The sequence below is a fragment of the Sus scrofa genome, chromosome 4, assembly GCF_054392235.1.
Source record: "Sus scrofa isolate SSC_HxYL_T2T_F1_AM1 chromosome 4, Sscrofa_HxYL_maternal_Yorkshire_Landrace_v2.0, whole genome shotgun sequence".
NCBI classification, from domain to species: domain Eukaryota; kingdom Metazoa; phylum Chordata; class Mammalia; order Artiodactyla; family Suidae; genus Sus; species Sus scrofa.
The window spans coordinates 95,766,426-95,784,974 of NC_139386.1; the positions used below are offsets into that span (position 1 = coordinate 95,766,426).

The window sequence follows — 18,549 nt, forward strand, 5'->3', positions numbered from 1 at the left end:
ATCCCAAACCCCCAGTCCAGCCTTCCCCTCCCCCCCAACCACAAGTCTGTTCTCCATGTCTGTGAGTCTGTTTCTGTTTCACAGATGAGTTCGTTGGTACCATATTTTAGATTCCACATGTAAGTGACATCATGTTTTTCTTTCTCTTTCTTACTTACCTTGCTTAGTGTAATTTCTAGGACCATCCATGTTGCTTCAAATGGCATCGGGTCATTCATTCTTTTTTAGGGCTGAGTGATATTCTATAATGGCTCTTCCGAACCAGGGCTTAGTTACACTAGGCCAACACCTGTGCTTAGTTAGTGCAAAGACCGAAGAACAGAATAGACAGCAGACCACATGGCCTTTATGGTGTCCTCACCTTCCTCTCTACACCTTTTCACAGCTCTGTGTGCCACTGTGGGGCCAGGTTCCCATGGCTTTTCCCATGGCTGCAATACAGGATTATGAAATTACTTACCACTTACTTATTTCCTCTTAAAAGCCATGAGAGGAGAGGGCTTAATTATCACCCCAACTATTTTTTTCTTGCTTAGGAAAGCAATTCTAACAACTATTACAGTCTTGAAACAAATGAGCATATTTAGAATAATGGCTAACTGAAGCAGTGGAGGCATAGCCTAGAAGCATGATGAAGTCCTGAGTTGAGTTAGCTTTGCTTTATAGTAGGAAATGGAAAAATAGCATGAGTTCTTATTTCCTTAGATTAAGGGTTTCTTGAGAAATGCTCACCTGGGACAAAGAATAGGAACAGAACATTGAGTGAGAGGGAGCTTGGAAGAGATTTCAGAGGTGGGGAAAGGAACTTCAGCCACTAGAGCAGGAGTTAGGAGATGGGAAAGTAAACCATGAATTTATACTCTGTGATCTAATTATCATCCTGTGTGTGATTTGTGACCTTGTCAGTATACAAACCTGGAGCAAAATAGCATGGTTAGCCAGTGAGTGGTGTGTTGAATAATTTATAACTGATGGTGATATGATAGAGAAGTGAATGTCTCAGACTTGATAAGATGAGGTTGTGCTTAGTGGCAGTAATAGAAGGGGGGTGCCAGACTATTAAAGCTTTTTTACTGCTAATAAAAGCCAATTTTTTGTAACACTTAGGCATCATAAAGTACATTTATCCTTTAACTTACTTCATTCAATCTTTTTTTTTTTTTTTTTTTTTTTTTTTTTTTGTCTATTTGCTATTTCTTGGGCCGCTCCCGCGGCATATGGAGGTTCCCAGGCTAGGGGTCCAATCGGAGCTGTAGCCACCGGCCTACGCCAGAGGCACAGCAACGCAGGATCCGAGCCGCGTCTGCAACCTACACCACAGCTCACGGCAACGCCAGATCGTTAACCCACTGAGCAAGGGCAGGGACCGAACCCGCAACCTCATGGTTCCTAGTCGGATTCGTTAACCACTGCGCCACGACGGGAACTCCTCATTCAATCTTGATAAACAAATCTTTGCAATTTTGATGTCATTTTTATACCCATTTCATAGTTGAAGAATCTGAGGATCCGTGTTTAGCAAATTTCACAAAGGCAATTCAGTTAGTTTGGGAGAAAATGGTTATCTAATTTAAAGTCCAAGATTCTTCCAAAATTCCTCTCATTTGACTCAGACTAAAGGACTGAGAAGGATAAGAGAATGAATACTCCAGCCCCTGAAATAACCTCTTTTTCTAATAAAAGCTGCACATCTGTTCTTACTCTCTCAGGTGAGAGGTAATGATGTGCCTACCTAGCAAGCAAAGCCAGCTCTGGGGCTTCCTTATGCCAGGCATGTCCTTACTCATCAGCATCTGCGGAGTTCCCTAGTGGCTCAGCAGGCTAAGGATCTGACATTATAACTGCTGTGGCTCTAGTTTCTGCTGTAGCACGGGTTCAATTCCTGGCCTAGGAGTTTTCTCATACTGTGGGCACAGCTAATAGAAAATATGTCCAAAATAATTCTCCTAAGTATAGGCTAACTTGCTGCTAATGAACAGAACACAGCAGAACTGAGGTATAAGACTTCTGAGATTAGATTATGAAAAACTGCTTCTATACTGGGCATTTTTCTCTCTGTTAGGTCACTCTGCTGGAGAAGCCACCTGCCATGTTGTAGGCTGCTTGATAGAAGGGTCCATGGGGCAAGGAGCTAAGGGAAGCCTCCAGCCAAGAGCCAGTGAGGAACTGAGGCCCTTAACCCAACAGCCAATAAGAGCTGACTTCTGACAGTTAACCACGTACGTGAGCTTGGAAGCAAAGCAGATCATCCCCAGTCCAGCCTTCAGATGAGAGGGCAGTTCTGGTTGGTTGATGGCAACCTCATGAGAGACCCTGAGTCAGAATCATCCCGCTAAGCTCTTCCTGGATTCCTGACTCACAGTAATATGAGACAGAAAATGTTTGAGGTTTTATCCTGCCAAGCTTTGAGGTGATTCATAATACTGCAATAGATAACTTATCCCATCCTTCATTCACGTCTTCCTCAAAACAGCAGCAGTGACAACAAAAGATGCTATACTCCAGTTTTCCTGGGACTAGGAGAAAAGGTTACCCCAGCAGGGCTCAGGACCTACCTTTCTGTGTCATCCCCTCTGAGAGAAAGGCCAGGAGAAGGACACTCAGAAGAAGCTTCTTCATCCTGTGCTCCTGGGATCTTGTGGTGTCTCGGGAGGAAGAACAGCAATCACAGCAATGTAGACATGCTCACTGTTTGGCTTCTTATATTGTGTTTTTAGGGGCACAGCCTGTTCCAGCAACAGAAGGCAAAGCTGTAAATGGTAAACATTAACTGAAGCAGGATATGATTTATAAACAAATGTGTTTGCTTTTTGGTCTACTGTTTCAGTTGTAGTCTTTCTCTTCTCTTTTAACTGTTCTATTTCCTGCTGAGCTGTCCTATACACGTCTGCCCCAAGAGGCTCTACATCCTCCTAAAGGGACATTTAATTGCCTAATGTGCATAAGGAAATTGGGGCGGTCTACTGTTAGTTCTCTAAGACAGGTATACTCATATAGCTGCTGGAGGAACCATTCCCCTCTGTGTTTAGGGGTTGGCTTATCACCTGTAGCCTAAGGACATTTACTGATTCAGATGGCTGATAACTTCCAAGAAGTGTGAGATGGAGACACTAGCTCCTGACAGAGTGGAGAACTAGCTCTTGAGTTCTTGATGATGAAGTTGCCAGGTTGCCTATACAGGAGCTCCTGTGCAAATCAATACTACTATGAGGTACCATCTCACACTGATCAGAATGGCCACCATTAATAAGTCCACACGTAACAAATGCTACAGAGGATGTAGAGAAAAGGCAACCCTCCTATACTATTGGTGGGAATGTAAATTTGTACAATCACTATGGAAAACAGTATGGACGTACCTCAGGAAACTAAATATAAAACTACCATATGACCCAGCAATCCCACTCTTGGGCATTCAGACAGAACTTTCCTTGAAAAAGACACACACACCCCTATGTTCATTGCAGCACTATTCACAATAGCCAAGACATGGAAACAAACTAAATGTCCATGGAGAGATGAATGGATTAAGAAGATGTGGTATATATATACAATGGAATACTACTTAGCCATAAAAAAGAACAAAATAATGCCATTTGCAGCAACATGGATGGAACTAGACACTCTCATACTAAGTGAAATAAATTAGAAAAAGACAAATACCATATGATATCACATATCTGGAATCTAATATATGGCACAAATAAACCCTTCCACAGAAAAGAAAATCATGGACTTAGAGAACAGACTTGTGGTTGCCAAGGGGGAGGGAGTGGGGTGGACTGAGAATCTGGAGTTAATAGATGCAAACTATTGCCTTTGGAATGGATAAACAATGAGATCCTGCTGTATAGCACTGGGAACTATATCTAGTCACTTGTGATGGAGCATGATGGAGGATAATGTGAGAAAAAGAATGTGAAAATATATATATATATATATACACATATATGTATATATATGTGTGTGTGTGTGTATGTAGGTATATGTGCGGGTCACTTTGCTATACAGTAGAAAATTGACAGAACACTATAAACCAACTATAATGGAAAAAAGTAAAAATCACCTAACAAAAATAAAGGAGCTTCTAGATGTTGGGTGTTAAGATGATACCCTTCACCTGAAATCCCAACATCAGCTAAGAAATAGAAATTTCATAGAAGTTGTCTGTGAAAGTGAATAGACTGAGCCCATTTCAAGAGGGCTTGGATACTGGAAACAAGCCAGTTATGTTATGACCTCAATGTGTGATTAATAAACCTGACTACCTATAAACATTTTATTCTGGTGTTTGTTACTCTGTCTCCAATAAAAACTTTTTGTAAGTTGCTGTATCAGTTCCCTTTTTATTTTTTAATCGCACATTATAAGACTTTAAAATTTGAGGAGTTCCTACTGTGGCTCAGTGGGTTAAGGACCCGACTAGTATCCATGAAAATGTGGGTTTGATCCCTGGCCTCATTCAGTGGGTTAAGGATCTGGCACAAGCTGTGGTATAGATTACACACGTGGCTTGGATGTGACATTGCTATGGCGTAGGCCGGCAATTGCAGTTCTGATTTGACCCCTAGCTGGGGAATTTCTATATGCCGCAGGTGCAGCCCTAAAAAGAAAAATAGTAAAAATAGAATAAAATAAAGTAAAATAAAATTCAAGAACATGTTAAACAGAGTTGGTTCCCTGGTAACCTAGCAACTAAAGATCTGGCATTGTCACTGCTGCTGCATGGGTTTGATCCCTGGCTTGGGAACTTCCACATGCCGTGGGCACAGATAAAGAAAAAATTCAAGAACATGCGGGTCATGTGTGTTTTCTCCCACAGCTTAATTTTGAGCATCTATTACTTATCCATTTAGTATCCCCAATACTACTTATGGAATGAACTAATCTGGGTGTTTCCAGGTTGATGAGAAGAACTAAAAGTTGTCTAAGACTTTCAGTTACAAACAAATGAAGCCACTGTGTTAGTTGTGGCAGTTTATTTCTACTTAATTAAACTGTGGAATGAACCACCTTAAAAGTCTATCTTTACAAAAAAAGTAAACATTTATTTAGTTCACAAGGCTGTGGGTTGATGATTTGGGCTTTAGTGATTCTTTTGGTCTCAGGTGGGTGATTAATAGCAAGTCAGCTAGTTGGGCAATAATATTATATGTCAGAAAAAAAAATCAAAAAAAATAATATCCTTGGGGTTCCTGTCATTGTGCAGTGGGAAAAACTCTGACCAGTAACCATGAGGTTGCGGGTTCAATGCCTGGCCTTGATCAGTGGGTCGGGGATCCAGTGAGGTGTGGTATAGGTCACAGATGCGGCTCAGATCCCGCATTGCTATGGCCGTGGTGCAGGCCAATGGCTACAGCTCCGATTTGACCCCTAGCCTGGGAACTCCATATGCTGCAGGTGTGGCCCTAAAAAGCAAGCAAACAAAAAATAAAAAAATTAAATTCTTGTCTTGGAGTTCCCATCGTGGCACAGTGGAAACAAATCCAACTAGGATCCATGAGGATACAGGTTTAATCCCTGGCCTCACACAGTGGGTCGGGGATCTGGCGTTGCCATGAGCCATGGTAGAGGTCCCTGATGTGGCTCAGATCTGGCATTGCTGTGGTTGTGGTGTAGGCCAGCAGCTGAAGCTCCAATTTGACCCCTAGCCTGGGATCTTCCACATGCCACAGGTATGGCCCTAAAAAGCAAAACATTAAAAATAAAATCTTTGTCTTACTTGTATAATTTTAGATTAGTCTAAGTCACATCTTGATTTCTTTTTCTCTCCTTTAATTCTAAAACTATATTAATAGTAACATATAACATCAACAATTCCCTAAGAAATTAAAAAAAATTTTTTCATAGTGTATGTTTATGTAATACAAAACAAGTTATTTACCATATGTTACTTTAGATCAATATGTTACAATTAAAGGCTATATTATAAATTAATTTTATTAAAGCCTTTAATAATATTCATAATACATGCCTAAAAAGACTTATCACCATTTAATAAGTGCTTCATTATTAACTTTAATTATGAAAGAAAGAATAATTTAAGAGCAGATTCAAAATGACATTTTGTATGCCACATTTCATTTGGGGATAAAAATGCATACAAATGAAGTTTGAAATTTAACTACTTTTTGCTACATCAGAAATATACGAACATTTCTTTGATGATTTTGATTTGTGATTCTGATGCTTAGAGCTAAACACAGTCGCACACACACACACACACACACACACACACAATTTAAAAAATAAAAATGTTACTGTTAGTTTCTAAGTTCAGTCCTCCCTCAGTATCCATGGGGGAATCCCCCTCATATTAAAATTCATGGATGCTCATGTTCCTTATATAAAATGGTATAATATTTGCATATAATCTACACATATCCTCCTGTATACTTTAATCTCCATAGAGTACGTATAATACCTAATGCAATGTAAATGCTATGTAAATAGTTGCTGGTGCATGGCAAATTCAAGGTTTGCTTTTTTTGAAATATCTGGAATTTTTTTTCCAAGTATTTTTGAAACACAGTTGGTTAAAATCATGGATATAGCACCCACAGATATGAAAGGCCAACTGTGTTTACTTTCCAAGGGTTTAATTAAGTGCTTAAGACATCTTGATGTGCTATAGAACATTTATTATATTAGGATCTTTTTGTCAATCAATATAGATAAATCTCAAAAATATATACATAAATTTAAAGTAATGCCATATATTTATAGACATATGTACTAATGTATAGACAGGCAAAGGAAAAACACACACATCCTCAGCGTGGTTACCTCTGAGGAAGGAGGAAGGGAAAGAATCAGAGGAATTTCTGATTGTATCCATAAAGGTCATTACGTTCAAAAAAGAGATACGAAACAATGATGGCAGAGAGGGCATGGCAAAAAAAGATGATATCTGATATACAATTGTATAACTTTACTCATATATTTAAAATTTCCATACCTTTTTTTAATTTTTAAAGATAAATATCAGGTAAGTTTTCTGAGTGATCATTTTTATGTTTCCCATTAATGTATTTCAACAGGAATATTCCTTATGATCCATAACGTCAACTAATGACGACTTATGGAATATAAGTGAAACGAATGTATAACGAAGAAACACATAAGATGGTGTAACGGTCGAAACCACCAACTCTCTTGCAGTGATAAATCCTCAGTGGTTGAGTCACGAGTAGATGCTTCTGATTGTCACTATGTACCAGCTTTAGTTAAAAAATGCAGTCCCCCAACCCCTTTTTATTTTTTAAGGCCACACCTGCATAAAGCATATGAAAGTTCCCAGGCTAGGGGTCGAATCAGAGCTGCAACTGAAGCCTATGCCACAGCCACAGCAAAGCTGGATCCAAGCTGTATCTGCAAACTGCACTGCAGCTTGAAGCAACACTGGACCCGTAATCCACTGAGCGAAGCCAAGGATCGAACCCCCATCCTCACGGAGACTCTGTTGGGTTCTTAACCTGCTGAGCCACAGTGGGAACTCCCCTACATTCCTTTTTATTGAAGTATAGTTAATATATAATATTATGTAAGTTACAGGTGTACGATGTGGTGATTCACAATTTTTAAAGGTTATATACTACATTTATAGTTACTGTAAAATATCTGCTATATTTCCCATGTTGTACATTATACCTTATAGCTTATTTTATATCTAAGAGTTTATACCTCTTAATCTCCCACTCCTATATTCTCTCCCCCTCCCCCTTCTTGCTGTGTGACCCCCAGGAAGTTATATACTTGTGCCTCAGTTTTCTCCTTTATAAAGTAGGAACAACAACAAAAAAAGCTACCTCACAGAGTCTTTATGAAGACTGAATGAGATTCATTATGAGATTAGAAATTTAATATGCTATAAAAAAAACAGTAGCTTGAAAAATAAAAGCTTTCTTCTCTCCCATAGTTAGTTTCCCCAAACAACTACATTGTCTGGTTTCCCTCCAAAAGTGAGTTCTGACTAGGGTGCAAACTCTGTAGAGAAACAACTGGTCACACAGAAAAATGATCAGGATATTCTGAGAATTCTATTCATGGTGATCTGGTCTTGGATGTTAAGAGGAGCTGGTTTCATCTTTATGTAGGGAATATCCTTAAGAATCTTATTATGTTCATCACATTTAGGGAAAAGAGAAGCAAATCCCTCACTGGATATGCTTTGTTTGAAAGGTACACTTTGATTTAGTAAATTATAGATAAGGTGTACTGTCAGTTATACCTGGCTAGAAGAATTCCTTATTTTCTCTAAAATAAAACCAGATGCATGTACAATGATTAAACTCCCATCTCTGTCTTAAAAGAAAGTAAGTTCGTAAGATTTTTAATCCTGGCATCTGAGATGACAACTTCGGAGACATTAAATCAATGGAGATTTGCCCCCTGCCTTTTTATTGGCTTTTTTTTTTTTCCCCGTCATTTTAGGGCCACACCCTGGCATATGGAGGGTCCCAGGCTAGGTGTCAAATCAGAGCTATACCCACTGGCCTGCGCCACAGTCAGAGCCACTTGGGATCCCAGCCACATTTGTGAACTACACCAGAGCTCACAGCAAAGCTGGATCTTTAACCCACTGAGAAAGACCAGGGATTGAACCTACATCCTCATGGATACCAGTCAGATTTGTTTCCATTAAGCCATGATGGGGAACTCCTTTCGGCCCTTTTCTTATGAACAGGTGACTGGTGGTTGGAAGGATGAGACACAGAAAGTGATATTTACATTATCAATTCAGGTTTTCTACTTCTGACCCAAAGAGGAATTACAATACTCAGGAAAAGCAAGTCATACTCCAACAGAAGTAACTGACACCGCACCTATTTGTCATCAGCCACATCCAACTCTATGTGGAAAATTCTCTGCTTTAGGGTGAACTGTCCTGGGACCAGGTAGGAGAGACAAAGACGTATAGAGAGTTCCACAGCCTTTGTTCATTACCCTCAATAAATCAACATTTTTAACAATTTCTCTGGAAATAAGTTGACGGGACCAAACAAGGTAAGGGGAAAAATATAAGATCTTTAATCCCTGTATCACCTATAAATAAAATACATATATTTTTAAGTCTTGTGTAAACTCCAACATGCAATAAATAAACTCTATGTGGAGATAGAACATATGGTAAACATAACTCAACACGAAGGCGGTAGGATAATTATCATCTTATTTCTTACTTATTTCTAAGTCCTGTGTAAACTCCAACATGCAAGGAAGCTCTATGCCGAGAAAGAACAGATGGTAAACATAAGTCAACATGAAGTTGGCAGAATACTTTTGATCTTATTTCCTCTTGACATTGTTTCATGTCCTGATTCTAGAAAAAGCCTACACACCAGCCTCACCTGTCACTAAAGCCTCTTGTTTTGCAGTACCCAGACCAAAACAATAAGTTCTTTCTCTATTCACATAAAATCAAGGACAACAGTTTATCAACTGGGCAGAGAGAGGATATTGTAAGCCACTCAAAGACCCTCTTGCCTCAGTTCATTTATGCCCCTGGAGTCAACTCTGCCACTCCTGGGAGCAGAGGGGCCCCAAGTGAGAAAGAGATGCTCAACTGGGCAGAAGAAAAGATCACCTGGGGGCAGGAGCAGGATTGGGGGGGGAAGCAAATTTGATAGTTAATTCTTTTGTTCATTTTATTATTTCACTTTTATTTTTACGGCCACACCTGTGGCATATGGAAGTTCCTGGGCTAGGGGTCGAATCTCAGCTGCAGTGGCCAGCTTGTGCCACAGCCACGGAATCACTGGATCTGCAGCAACACCAGTTCCTTCACCCTAACCTATTGAGCGAGGCCAGCGATGGAACCTGCATCCTCAGGGACGCTATGTTGGGTTCTGAACTCCAGTTCTTTAATGGCAAGATTTGAGTTTAGTCCGCAGAAAACATGCCCCTCTCAAAGGAGACATGTATCATCTCTTGTGATGCCATCATTAGAACAGGTAGATTCTGAGGTTTTCTTTATATTTTTATAGCTTTATATTTAGACATAATTTCAGATTTACAGAAAAGTTGCAGGAAAAATACTAAAAATTCCATATACTTTAAACAATTGTTAGAATATATGTAATATAAAATGTACTGTTTCATCTATTTTTACATCTACACAAGTAGTATTAAGTGCATTAACAGTGTTGCGTCACCATCACCACTATGCATGTCCAGAACTTTTTCATCCTTACCAACAAAAACTGTACCCATCAAAAAATAATTCTCTGTTTCCTCCTCCCTCAGGCCCTGAATCTCTCTCCACTTTCTAGCTCTATAAATTTGCCCATCCTAGGTACCCCATACAAGTGGAATAATGTAATTTTTTTTTTTTTGGTTTATAAAATGTAATTGTATCTTATGTTACTCTGCTGTTACATAGGGAATAACATTTTCACAAGACTTTTTGGGGGACTGTAATCAGGGGTTAGCAACATACAAAGTGGTCCAACTCTCTAAACAATTACTAGACAAACTGGACACCCTCTCACATGTGCACAAATCTGCATGAAAAACTACTAAAGTTTTAGACTTGGACTTGCATACTTTACTTCCCCTTTCTAGTGTATTAAGAAATGGCATGCACTTTAATTTGCCAAAAGAAATGCTTGTATTCCGGCAGCAACATGCTACTTCTATTACATAGTAAATAGGAGAACTACAAAGACAGGAGGTGTAAGTGGATTTTTATTGCAAAGGGAAGTTGTCAACTTAAACAGCAGCAAATAAAGAGTGAATTAGGAAAGTCCCTATTGTCGCAGATACACAAAACCTCCAGTCATACATGATACAGGAGGCATTTTAATTTGTGACCCAGCCCCCAAATGTCAAGTGCTTTTCCATTCAATCTAACACTTCCAGAGAAATTATTTAATATTCGTCCTTTTGTGTCTGGCTTATTTCACTTTGCACAGTGGGTTTTTTTTTTTAATTTTATCCATGTTGTAACATGTATCAAAATTTAATTTCTTCTTTAGGATAAATAGTATTCCATTGCATATATATGCCACATTTTGATTATCCATGATTGTCCATGTTAATGGACACTTTGGGTTGTTTCCACTTTTTGGCGATTGTGAATATGCTACAAACACTGATGTACAAGTATCTGAGTCCCTGTTTCCATTTTTTCCGGGTATGTACCTAGGCATAGATTTGCTGAATAATATAATAATTCTGTGTTTAACTTTTTGAGAGCTACTAAACTGTTTTCCAGTTACTTCACCATTTTACATTTCTACCCTCAATGGTTACAATTTCTCCACATCAACACTTGCTATTTTTTATTTTTAAAATATATGTAACAGCCATCCTAATGATATGACTGGTACCTCATTGTGGGTTTGATTTGCATTTTTCTGATGGCCAGCTAGTGATGTTGAGCATCTTTTTATATGCTAATATTGGCCATTTGTTTATCTTCTTTGGAGAAATATCTATTCAAATCCTTTGCCCACTTTTGAAATATATTTATATATTATATATTTTAATATTATATTTACTATAACATGAACTATTATGAATTTGAAAATAATTTGAATACCTATATCAGCTGGATATCAGTATCCTATCAGATATATGATTTGCAAAATTTTCTCTCATTCTGTGGGTTGTCTTTTCACTCAGTATTTTTTTTTTTTTGTTACACAAAAATTTAAAATTTTTGTGAAGTCCAGTTTTTCTATTTTCTCTTTGGCTGCCTGTTCTTCTCATGCTACCCAAGAAATCATGGCTAAATCCAACATCATAAAGATTTTTCCTATGTCTTCTAAGAGTTTTATAGTTTTAGCTTTTATACTCAAGTTTTTGATTTGAGTTACATTTTGCATATGGTATAAAGTAAGGGTCCAACTTCATTCATTTGCATGTGGATGCAGATTGTCCAGTGTCATTTGTTAAAGATTGTCCTTTTCCCATTGAATGATCTTGGCACCATTATTGAAAATAAATTAACCACATATGCAAGGGTTCTTTTTTTCTGGGCTCTCTATGCCATTCTGTTTGTCTACATGTTGATCTTTATGCCCCATAAACTTTTCACTTGAATTTCCCAAATGTTAGTATATTACACCATGTTTGATTATAGCCCCCACCTGCCTCTCACACACACAAACATACATGTGTAAACATATATGCATGTATACTACGTATTTTTTTAACTGCTGAGAATCAGTTGCAGACATGATGCTCCTTTACCTCTGAATACTTTAGTGTGTATTTTCTAAAAGCAAGGATATTCTCTCATATTATGCATTCTCAGTAGGGGTGATAGCACCCTCAAGGGGGCAAAAATTGATTGGGGAAAAAAATCTGATATATCACAAATGAACTGTGGTCCTCCAAATTTCAACCCTATTCAACAAAATTTCTCACTATTTAATTTCTATTAACAATGAATTTAAGTATCACTTAATTTTTCTCCTTGCAGGGTATGATAAAGCAAAAAAAAAAAAAAAAAAAAAAAAAAAGTTTGAGGACAGGATTGAATCTGGTGTCCTCATGGACACCAGTCAAATTCTTAACCCGCTGAGCCATGGGAACTCCCGACAATACTGTTTCTCATGAAACTCTGGTTTTAGTTACATATATATAACTGAACACAGTGAGACACAGGCTGGACACAATAAGATATTTCTGTGAGACGGAGTCAAAATATGTGGAAACACTGCTCTCAAGAGACACTTGCACACGTGCACAAGGAAACATGAAGAAAGCAATTCCTTGCAGCCTTCATTGTAATAGTGATTTATAATTTAGGAAACAATTTCCAACAATGGATGAATTGAAAGTCGTATAAGGAAATACTGAATTAGGTCTAAATATATCAGCATACCTATACTTTGAAATAACATTGTCTGAAAAACAGCAAATTGCTGAATATCTAAGTATGATACCACTTATAAAAAACTAAAAACCCCACCAAATAATGCTATCTATGTATGTAAAAGAATAAAAAGACTAGAAAGATATGCCATACAGTCTTAGAGTTGTTGCATCTGGAGGAAATGGAATGGGACTGTGCATGGAATCAAAAGAGATTTTCTTCCTTCCTTCCTTCCTCCCTTTTTCTTTCCTTCTTTCTCCTTTCTTTCTCCTTCCTTCCTTTTTTTTTTTTTTTTTTTTTATGGTTACAGCCATGGTATACGGAAGTTCCCAAGCCAGGGATCGAATCCAAGCTGCAGCTGTGACCTATGCCTCAGCTGTGGCAATCCTGGATCCTCTAACCCACTGTGCTGGGCTGGGGATCAAACCTGTATCTCTGCAGTAATCTGAGCCACTGCAGTCAGATTCTTAACCCACTGCATCGCAGTGGAGACTCCAGGAGATTTTATTTCTAATTTTTTGTTGTTGCTGTTTTGAAATTTTTTGAGGAAAATAAGGTAAAAAATGCCAATTTGGGGCAATGAATAGAAAAAAAGAAAAAGAAAAAAAAGTTGAGAAACATTATATTTCATAATCACATACTTATCAAAATCAGGAAATTAATACTGATATAATAATCTATGGATTTGTTTTGTTTTGACATTTCACAAGTTATTCCATTACTATCTCCTAAGGCCAAAGAAAATCCCAGATCACCCATCATATGTCATTACCATGTATCTTTAGTCTCTTTTATTCAGAGGAGTTTAATCTTTCCTTGACAATGACATTTAGAAGGGTGTAGGCCAGTTGTTTTGCAGAATCCCCCTTAGCTTAGATTTACCTGATGTGTCCTTACCAGATTCAGGTTGTGCCCTTTTTTCAGGAACAACACACAAGTGATGCGTTCCCTTTTCAGTCCCCTCTGAGTGAAGCACTGGAAGCACTGGAAATACAGCAGAGAGCAAGATAGGGCTTCTGCCCTCATGGCTCCGACATTCTAGGGAGGAGTTTGCAAAGCTTTGAGAAAGGATTGCCTGCAGGAGAAAAGACTTAGGGCTAACACTGGAAAAGGGCAAGCCTTGTTCTTTGCAGCCCCACTTGATTGGACAAAGTCTATTGGAAAATAATAGACAATGTAAAGAATTCCACCACCACCCATACTACAGATGAAGTGGGTTCTTCAGGGAGACACAGTGCAACGGTTAACATCAACCTCTGCCATGACAGCTCTCTTTGTTTGGGAATTGACCTGGTCTCTGTGACCTTGGAAGAATAAAAAAATAAAAATTCAATCAGCCTTGATATTCTTATCTGTAAATTGGAGAATAAAAATAGTACATTCTTCATAGTGTTGTTGTAAAGATTAAATGCGATAATGTGTGAAAAGCTTTTAGCTCAATGCCTAGCATTTAATTTAGGAAGAGCTTAATAATTATTGATTAGCATTATAAATAAGAAAAAGACTTTGCTTAAGTTATTGTTTTTCAAGAATATTGTTTACTAAACAATTATTTTATTTATTTATTGTTTTGCTTTTTAGGGCTGCACCTGCAGCATATGGAAGGTCCCAGGCTAGGGGTCGAATCAGAGCCACAGCTACCAGCCTACACCACAGCGACAGCAATGCTGAATCCCCAACCCACCAAGCAAGGCCAGAGATTGAACCCACATCCTCATGGATACTAGTCAGATTTAGTTCCACTGCACCACAACAGGAACTCTGAAATTCTTTTAAAACCAAGGCCAACCTGGGAGGAAGCTTGTGCTAATATAATTAAGTTGGATTTTAACTACGCCAATTTTCAATTTTTATTTTTAGTGAATGAACATCCAGGTTGCATACACAATAGTTTTCTATATGTGCACTAGGGCATCTGGTGGCCTGGGTCAGGCCAGTTAGGTTTATGCATCTGGTTAAGCTCTAGATGAACTGGGAAGAGCTTAAGGTTGAGGCTCAGAGGTGGGTTTACTAAGAAGCTAATGAAACTTAAAGCTTGTCCTTCATTTGCACAGACCTCATATAAGAAAACATTTTTTCTCATTCAAATAATCTTTCATTTTTATGTACTCAGAACCTGAACCTCCCCTTTGTTAGATACCTATATAGAGAATTGAGGTCAAGTTCTGGCCATCTGTTTTATTTGATGAGAAAAAAAAAAAAATCCTGGTTTTAGGATCTCATCTCAAACTCTTAGAATTTCATTTTTTTGACATATAGCAAACAAAACACAATGGATGGCATTAAAAAATGTCATTTAAGGCTATCTCTTTCTTCAAAGGCTTGTCCCTTCTCTCTGGAACAGAGGGTCTTTCCCATAGCAAAATGCCTTTTTAGGCCACTTTGCATGTCACGATGTTGAGTTCCCACATTCTCCTCCTTCCCAGATACTCTACATCATTGTTCAGAGAGGGACAAATACTCAGAAATCTAAAGCTGCTATGCATAGAGATGACCTGAATTTTTGGTGGCCCTCTGGAAACAGAGAATGAAGGAAAACGTGTAGAGAGGTTCAGAAATATGGCCTAGATGATGACTATAAAGAAAGGTGGTACAATGAGAGGTTGTAATCAGTGAAGACTGTTGAAGAATTTTAAGAAGAGTTATCGGATATTAACATTGAAAGAGTTTTTGGTGAGGCGCTATAATGTAAACTTTTTTCTATCCCCTGCCCCCCTTCTATCAGTTCTGCTATACAAACAAGAATCTGGCTGACTACTACTTTGTGGCAAATTGGAGAAATGGGATGGATTCCTCTTCTGTGTTGGTATGGCATCAAGAAAAGACAATAGCCACAGGATGTAAGCACAAGAGATATCAAACAGTATTAAGAAATCTGAAATTGGAGTTCCCGTCGTGGCGCAGTGGTTAACGAATCCGACCAGGAACCATGAGGTTGCGGGTTCGATCCCTGCCCTTGCTCAGTGGGTTAACAATCCAGCGTTGCCGTGAGCTGTGGTGTAGGTTGCAGACGCGGCTCGGATCCCACGTTGCTGTGGCTCTGGTGTAGGCCGGTGGCTACAGCTCCGATTCAACCCCTAGCCTGGGAACCTCCATATGCCGCGGGAGCGGCCCAAGAAATAGCAACAACAACAACAAAAAAAAAGACAAAAAAAAAAAAAATTAAAAAAAAAAAAAGAAATCTGAAATTGAAGCAAGCATAAAACTAAAAATCCTGGTGAAGAGGCTTTGGGACTTCTCATCAGACGGAATGGTAGGTCTGCATCAATTTTAGGCAAGTATACATGTATGTCAAAGGACAGGGTGACCTAACTGACATCTGGGTTGACTCTGTCAAGCAGCAGACATTTGACAACCGGGATATGGAATGGGATTACCTTCCCTGGAGTAATGGCTGGAACCAATGACCATTACGGGGAGAGGAAGCTTATGATCCTTGATCCATGTGTGCCTCCAGTTGGTTTTCTTATTGAGAAAGACAGAACCAGACCTAGAGCCTGGAGAGACAAAGTAGGCTGTGGGAGGGGTACCATACTAAGAAGGAGCTGAAGTGACATTGGGGCAAGTGCCAGATCTTCAACTAATTCTATGACTCTGAGCAAGCAGTTCACTTTTTAATTTCTTTATGTACCAACCAATCACGCCACTCTCTCTCAAGTGATGGGCAGCCTCTTAGTACTGAATGTTTCCATTTTTCTTTCTCACAGCTCACCTCATTTTTGTTTTGTTTTGCTTTGGGCAGGGGGGTCTATTATCTCATCCGCAAGTGATAGATCTCAGCTATAGCCTACTGACTATATCTCATGTCCGAATTATCATTGTCATTCACAAAGAATTGGGTTTTTTCCTTTCCCCGACATAATTCTTGATTAGCCTCAATATGTATTTCTTCTCTATGTATTCATCCCCCAGTCTTCCTGATCCTTCATCCTAATTAAGTCCTAATCACTGATGCCTGTTGCCACCAACTCCCACTGGCAGAGAGGGATCAAGCCTTCAGCAATAACGACTTCTCTCAAATATTCAGAAACTCCTACCCAATTTTTCATTTCAAATGAGTTCTTTGGCTTTGGCCAGGGGCAGAGGGTGGGTAGGGATCAGGAACTATTCAAAATCAAATTGAGGTAGGCTGGCAGACACTCTGTTGTTGGCTTTCCATCTGTTAGAACAAAACTTACAGGAATAGCTGATTAAACAAACATTTTTCCCACTCAGGTTCTCAGATGAAGCGGCTCCAATTGTGTCAGGTGGCTGGTTTTATTTTTGTGGGAGTTTGCCTCTGTTTGTTTACACTGATAAGACGACTTAGGTGCCAAGTGTTGGTGGTATAATAAATATGCCATGCTTAACGGAAGAGTTATCAGAAGGGTATAATACAGATAGCATGCTTTAGGAAGAGTGTATTGATTAATGCTTATCAGAAGAGACTAATATAGATAGCGTGATCATAAAAAGTTAGATGTTAAGTACTGGTAGTATAATACAGATGATGGGCTCATCAGATTAGGATCTTGAGTGCATACCTTTAGAAAGGGCCTTCTTTTACTTTTTCCTCCTGGAATTGCATAGTTTTAAAGTTTTTGGGTTTTTGCCAAATGAATTCTGCTTAAGTACCTCACATTCTCATATTAAAAAAAAAAAAAGAAAAGAAAACCAGCTAAAAAGGAAAAAATAAAAATCATTATAAATAAAAAAAAAGTCAGGAGTTCCCGTCGTGGCGCAGTGGTTAACGAATCCAACTAGGAGCCATCAGGTTTCGGGTTCAGTCCCTGCCCTTGCTCAGTGGGTTAACGATCTGGTGTTGCCGTGAGCTGTGGTGTAGGTTGCAGACGCGGCTCGGATCCCTAGTTGCTGTGGCTCTGGCGGAGGCTGGTGGCTACAGTTCCGATTGGACCCCTAGCCTGGGAACCTCCATATGTTGCGGGAGTGGCCCAAGAAATAGCAAAAGGACAATAAATAAATAAATAAATAAATAAATAAATAAAAGTCAAAAGCTTCTAGACAAGTGCTACCAATTTAACTGAAGTAAATCTAACCAAAATCAATGAAAGCTGATATGTGGTTTACCTATACTACCTTACAGAAGCTAAAAGCACAATTTCTTTTTGAGATATTTGTTACAACAGACTTAAAAAACTAATGTAATGATCTTGCTGGGATATTCTAGCAAGAGCTTCACATGGTAGGAAAAGAGAAAAAAACATGACTATAGGATACAGAATTTCATTGATGAGTTGAGGTTATCTGGAGGTGTTCTAAACATAAAGAATCAGGGGGAGTTTCTTTTTGAAATGCACATGGGGAGAGTTCCCTTCTTGGCTCAGTGGTTAACAAACCTGACGAGGATCCATGGGGATGCAGGTTCCATCCCTGGCCTCGCTCAGTGGGTATAAGAGTCCAGCATTGCTGTGAGCTGTGGTGTAGGTCACAGACATGGCTCAGATGCCGCATTGCTGTGGCTGTGGTATAGGTTAGCAGCTGTAGCTGATTCAACCTCTAGCCTGGGAATGTCCATATGCCACAAGTGCGGCCCTAGAAAGAAAGAAATGCACTTGGAGCTGGGCAAGGTTGGCTGACACAATTATTTTCTGGTCATGACTCTTCCCAGACCTTTCTCAGGACAGCTGAGAGACAGCAACTAAACTTAAAGGGGTCCATGCAGAGATTTCTGAGAAAATTTAGGCCATGGTATTAACAATTATGAGATTTTTCATAAATTAGGTATT

General features: G+C 38.9%; 1 protein-coding gene across 1 annotated transcript in view; it reads right to left on the bottom strand.

Annotated features, from left to right (window-relative positions):
• MPTX1 (mucosal pentraxin 1) overlaps window positions 1–18,549 on the bottom strand; it is a 28,315-nt gene that overhangs the window by 1,539 nt on the left and 8,227 nt on the right. The window contains exons 3-4 of the mRNA XM_013996888.3: window positions 13,721–13,898; window positions 2,556–2,726 (exon numbers count right to left, since the gene is read on the bottom strand). Coding sequence (XP_013852342.1) covers window positions 2,556–2,619 — 64 coding nt within the window. The 5' untranslated portion in view covers window positions 2,620–2,726; window positions 13,721–13,898. The remainder of the gene's footprint in view (window positions 1–2,555; window positions 2,727–13,720; window positions 13,899–18,549) is intronic.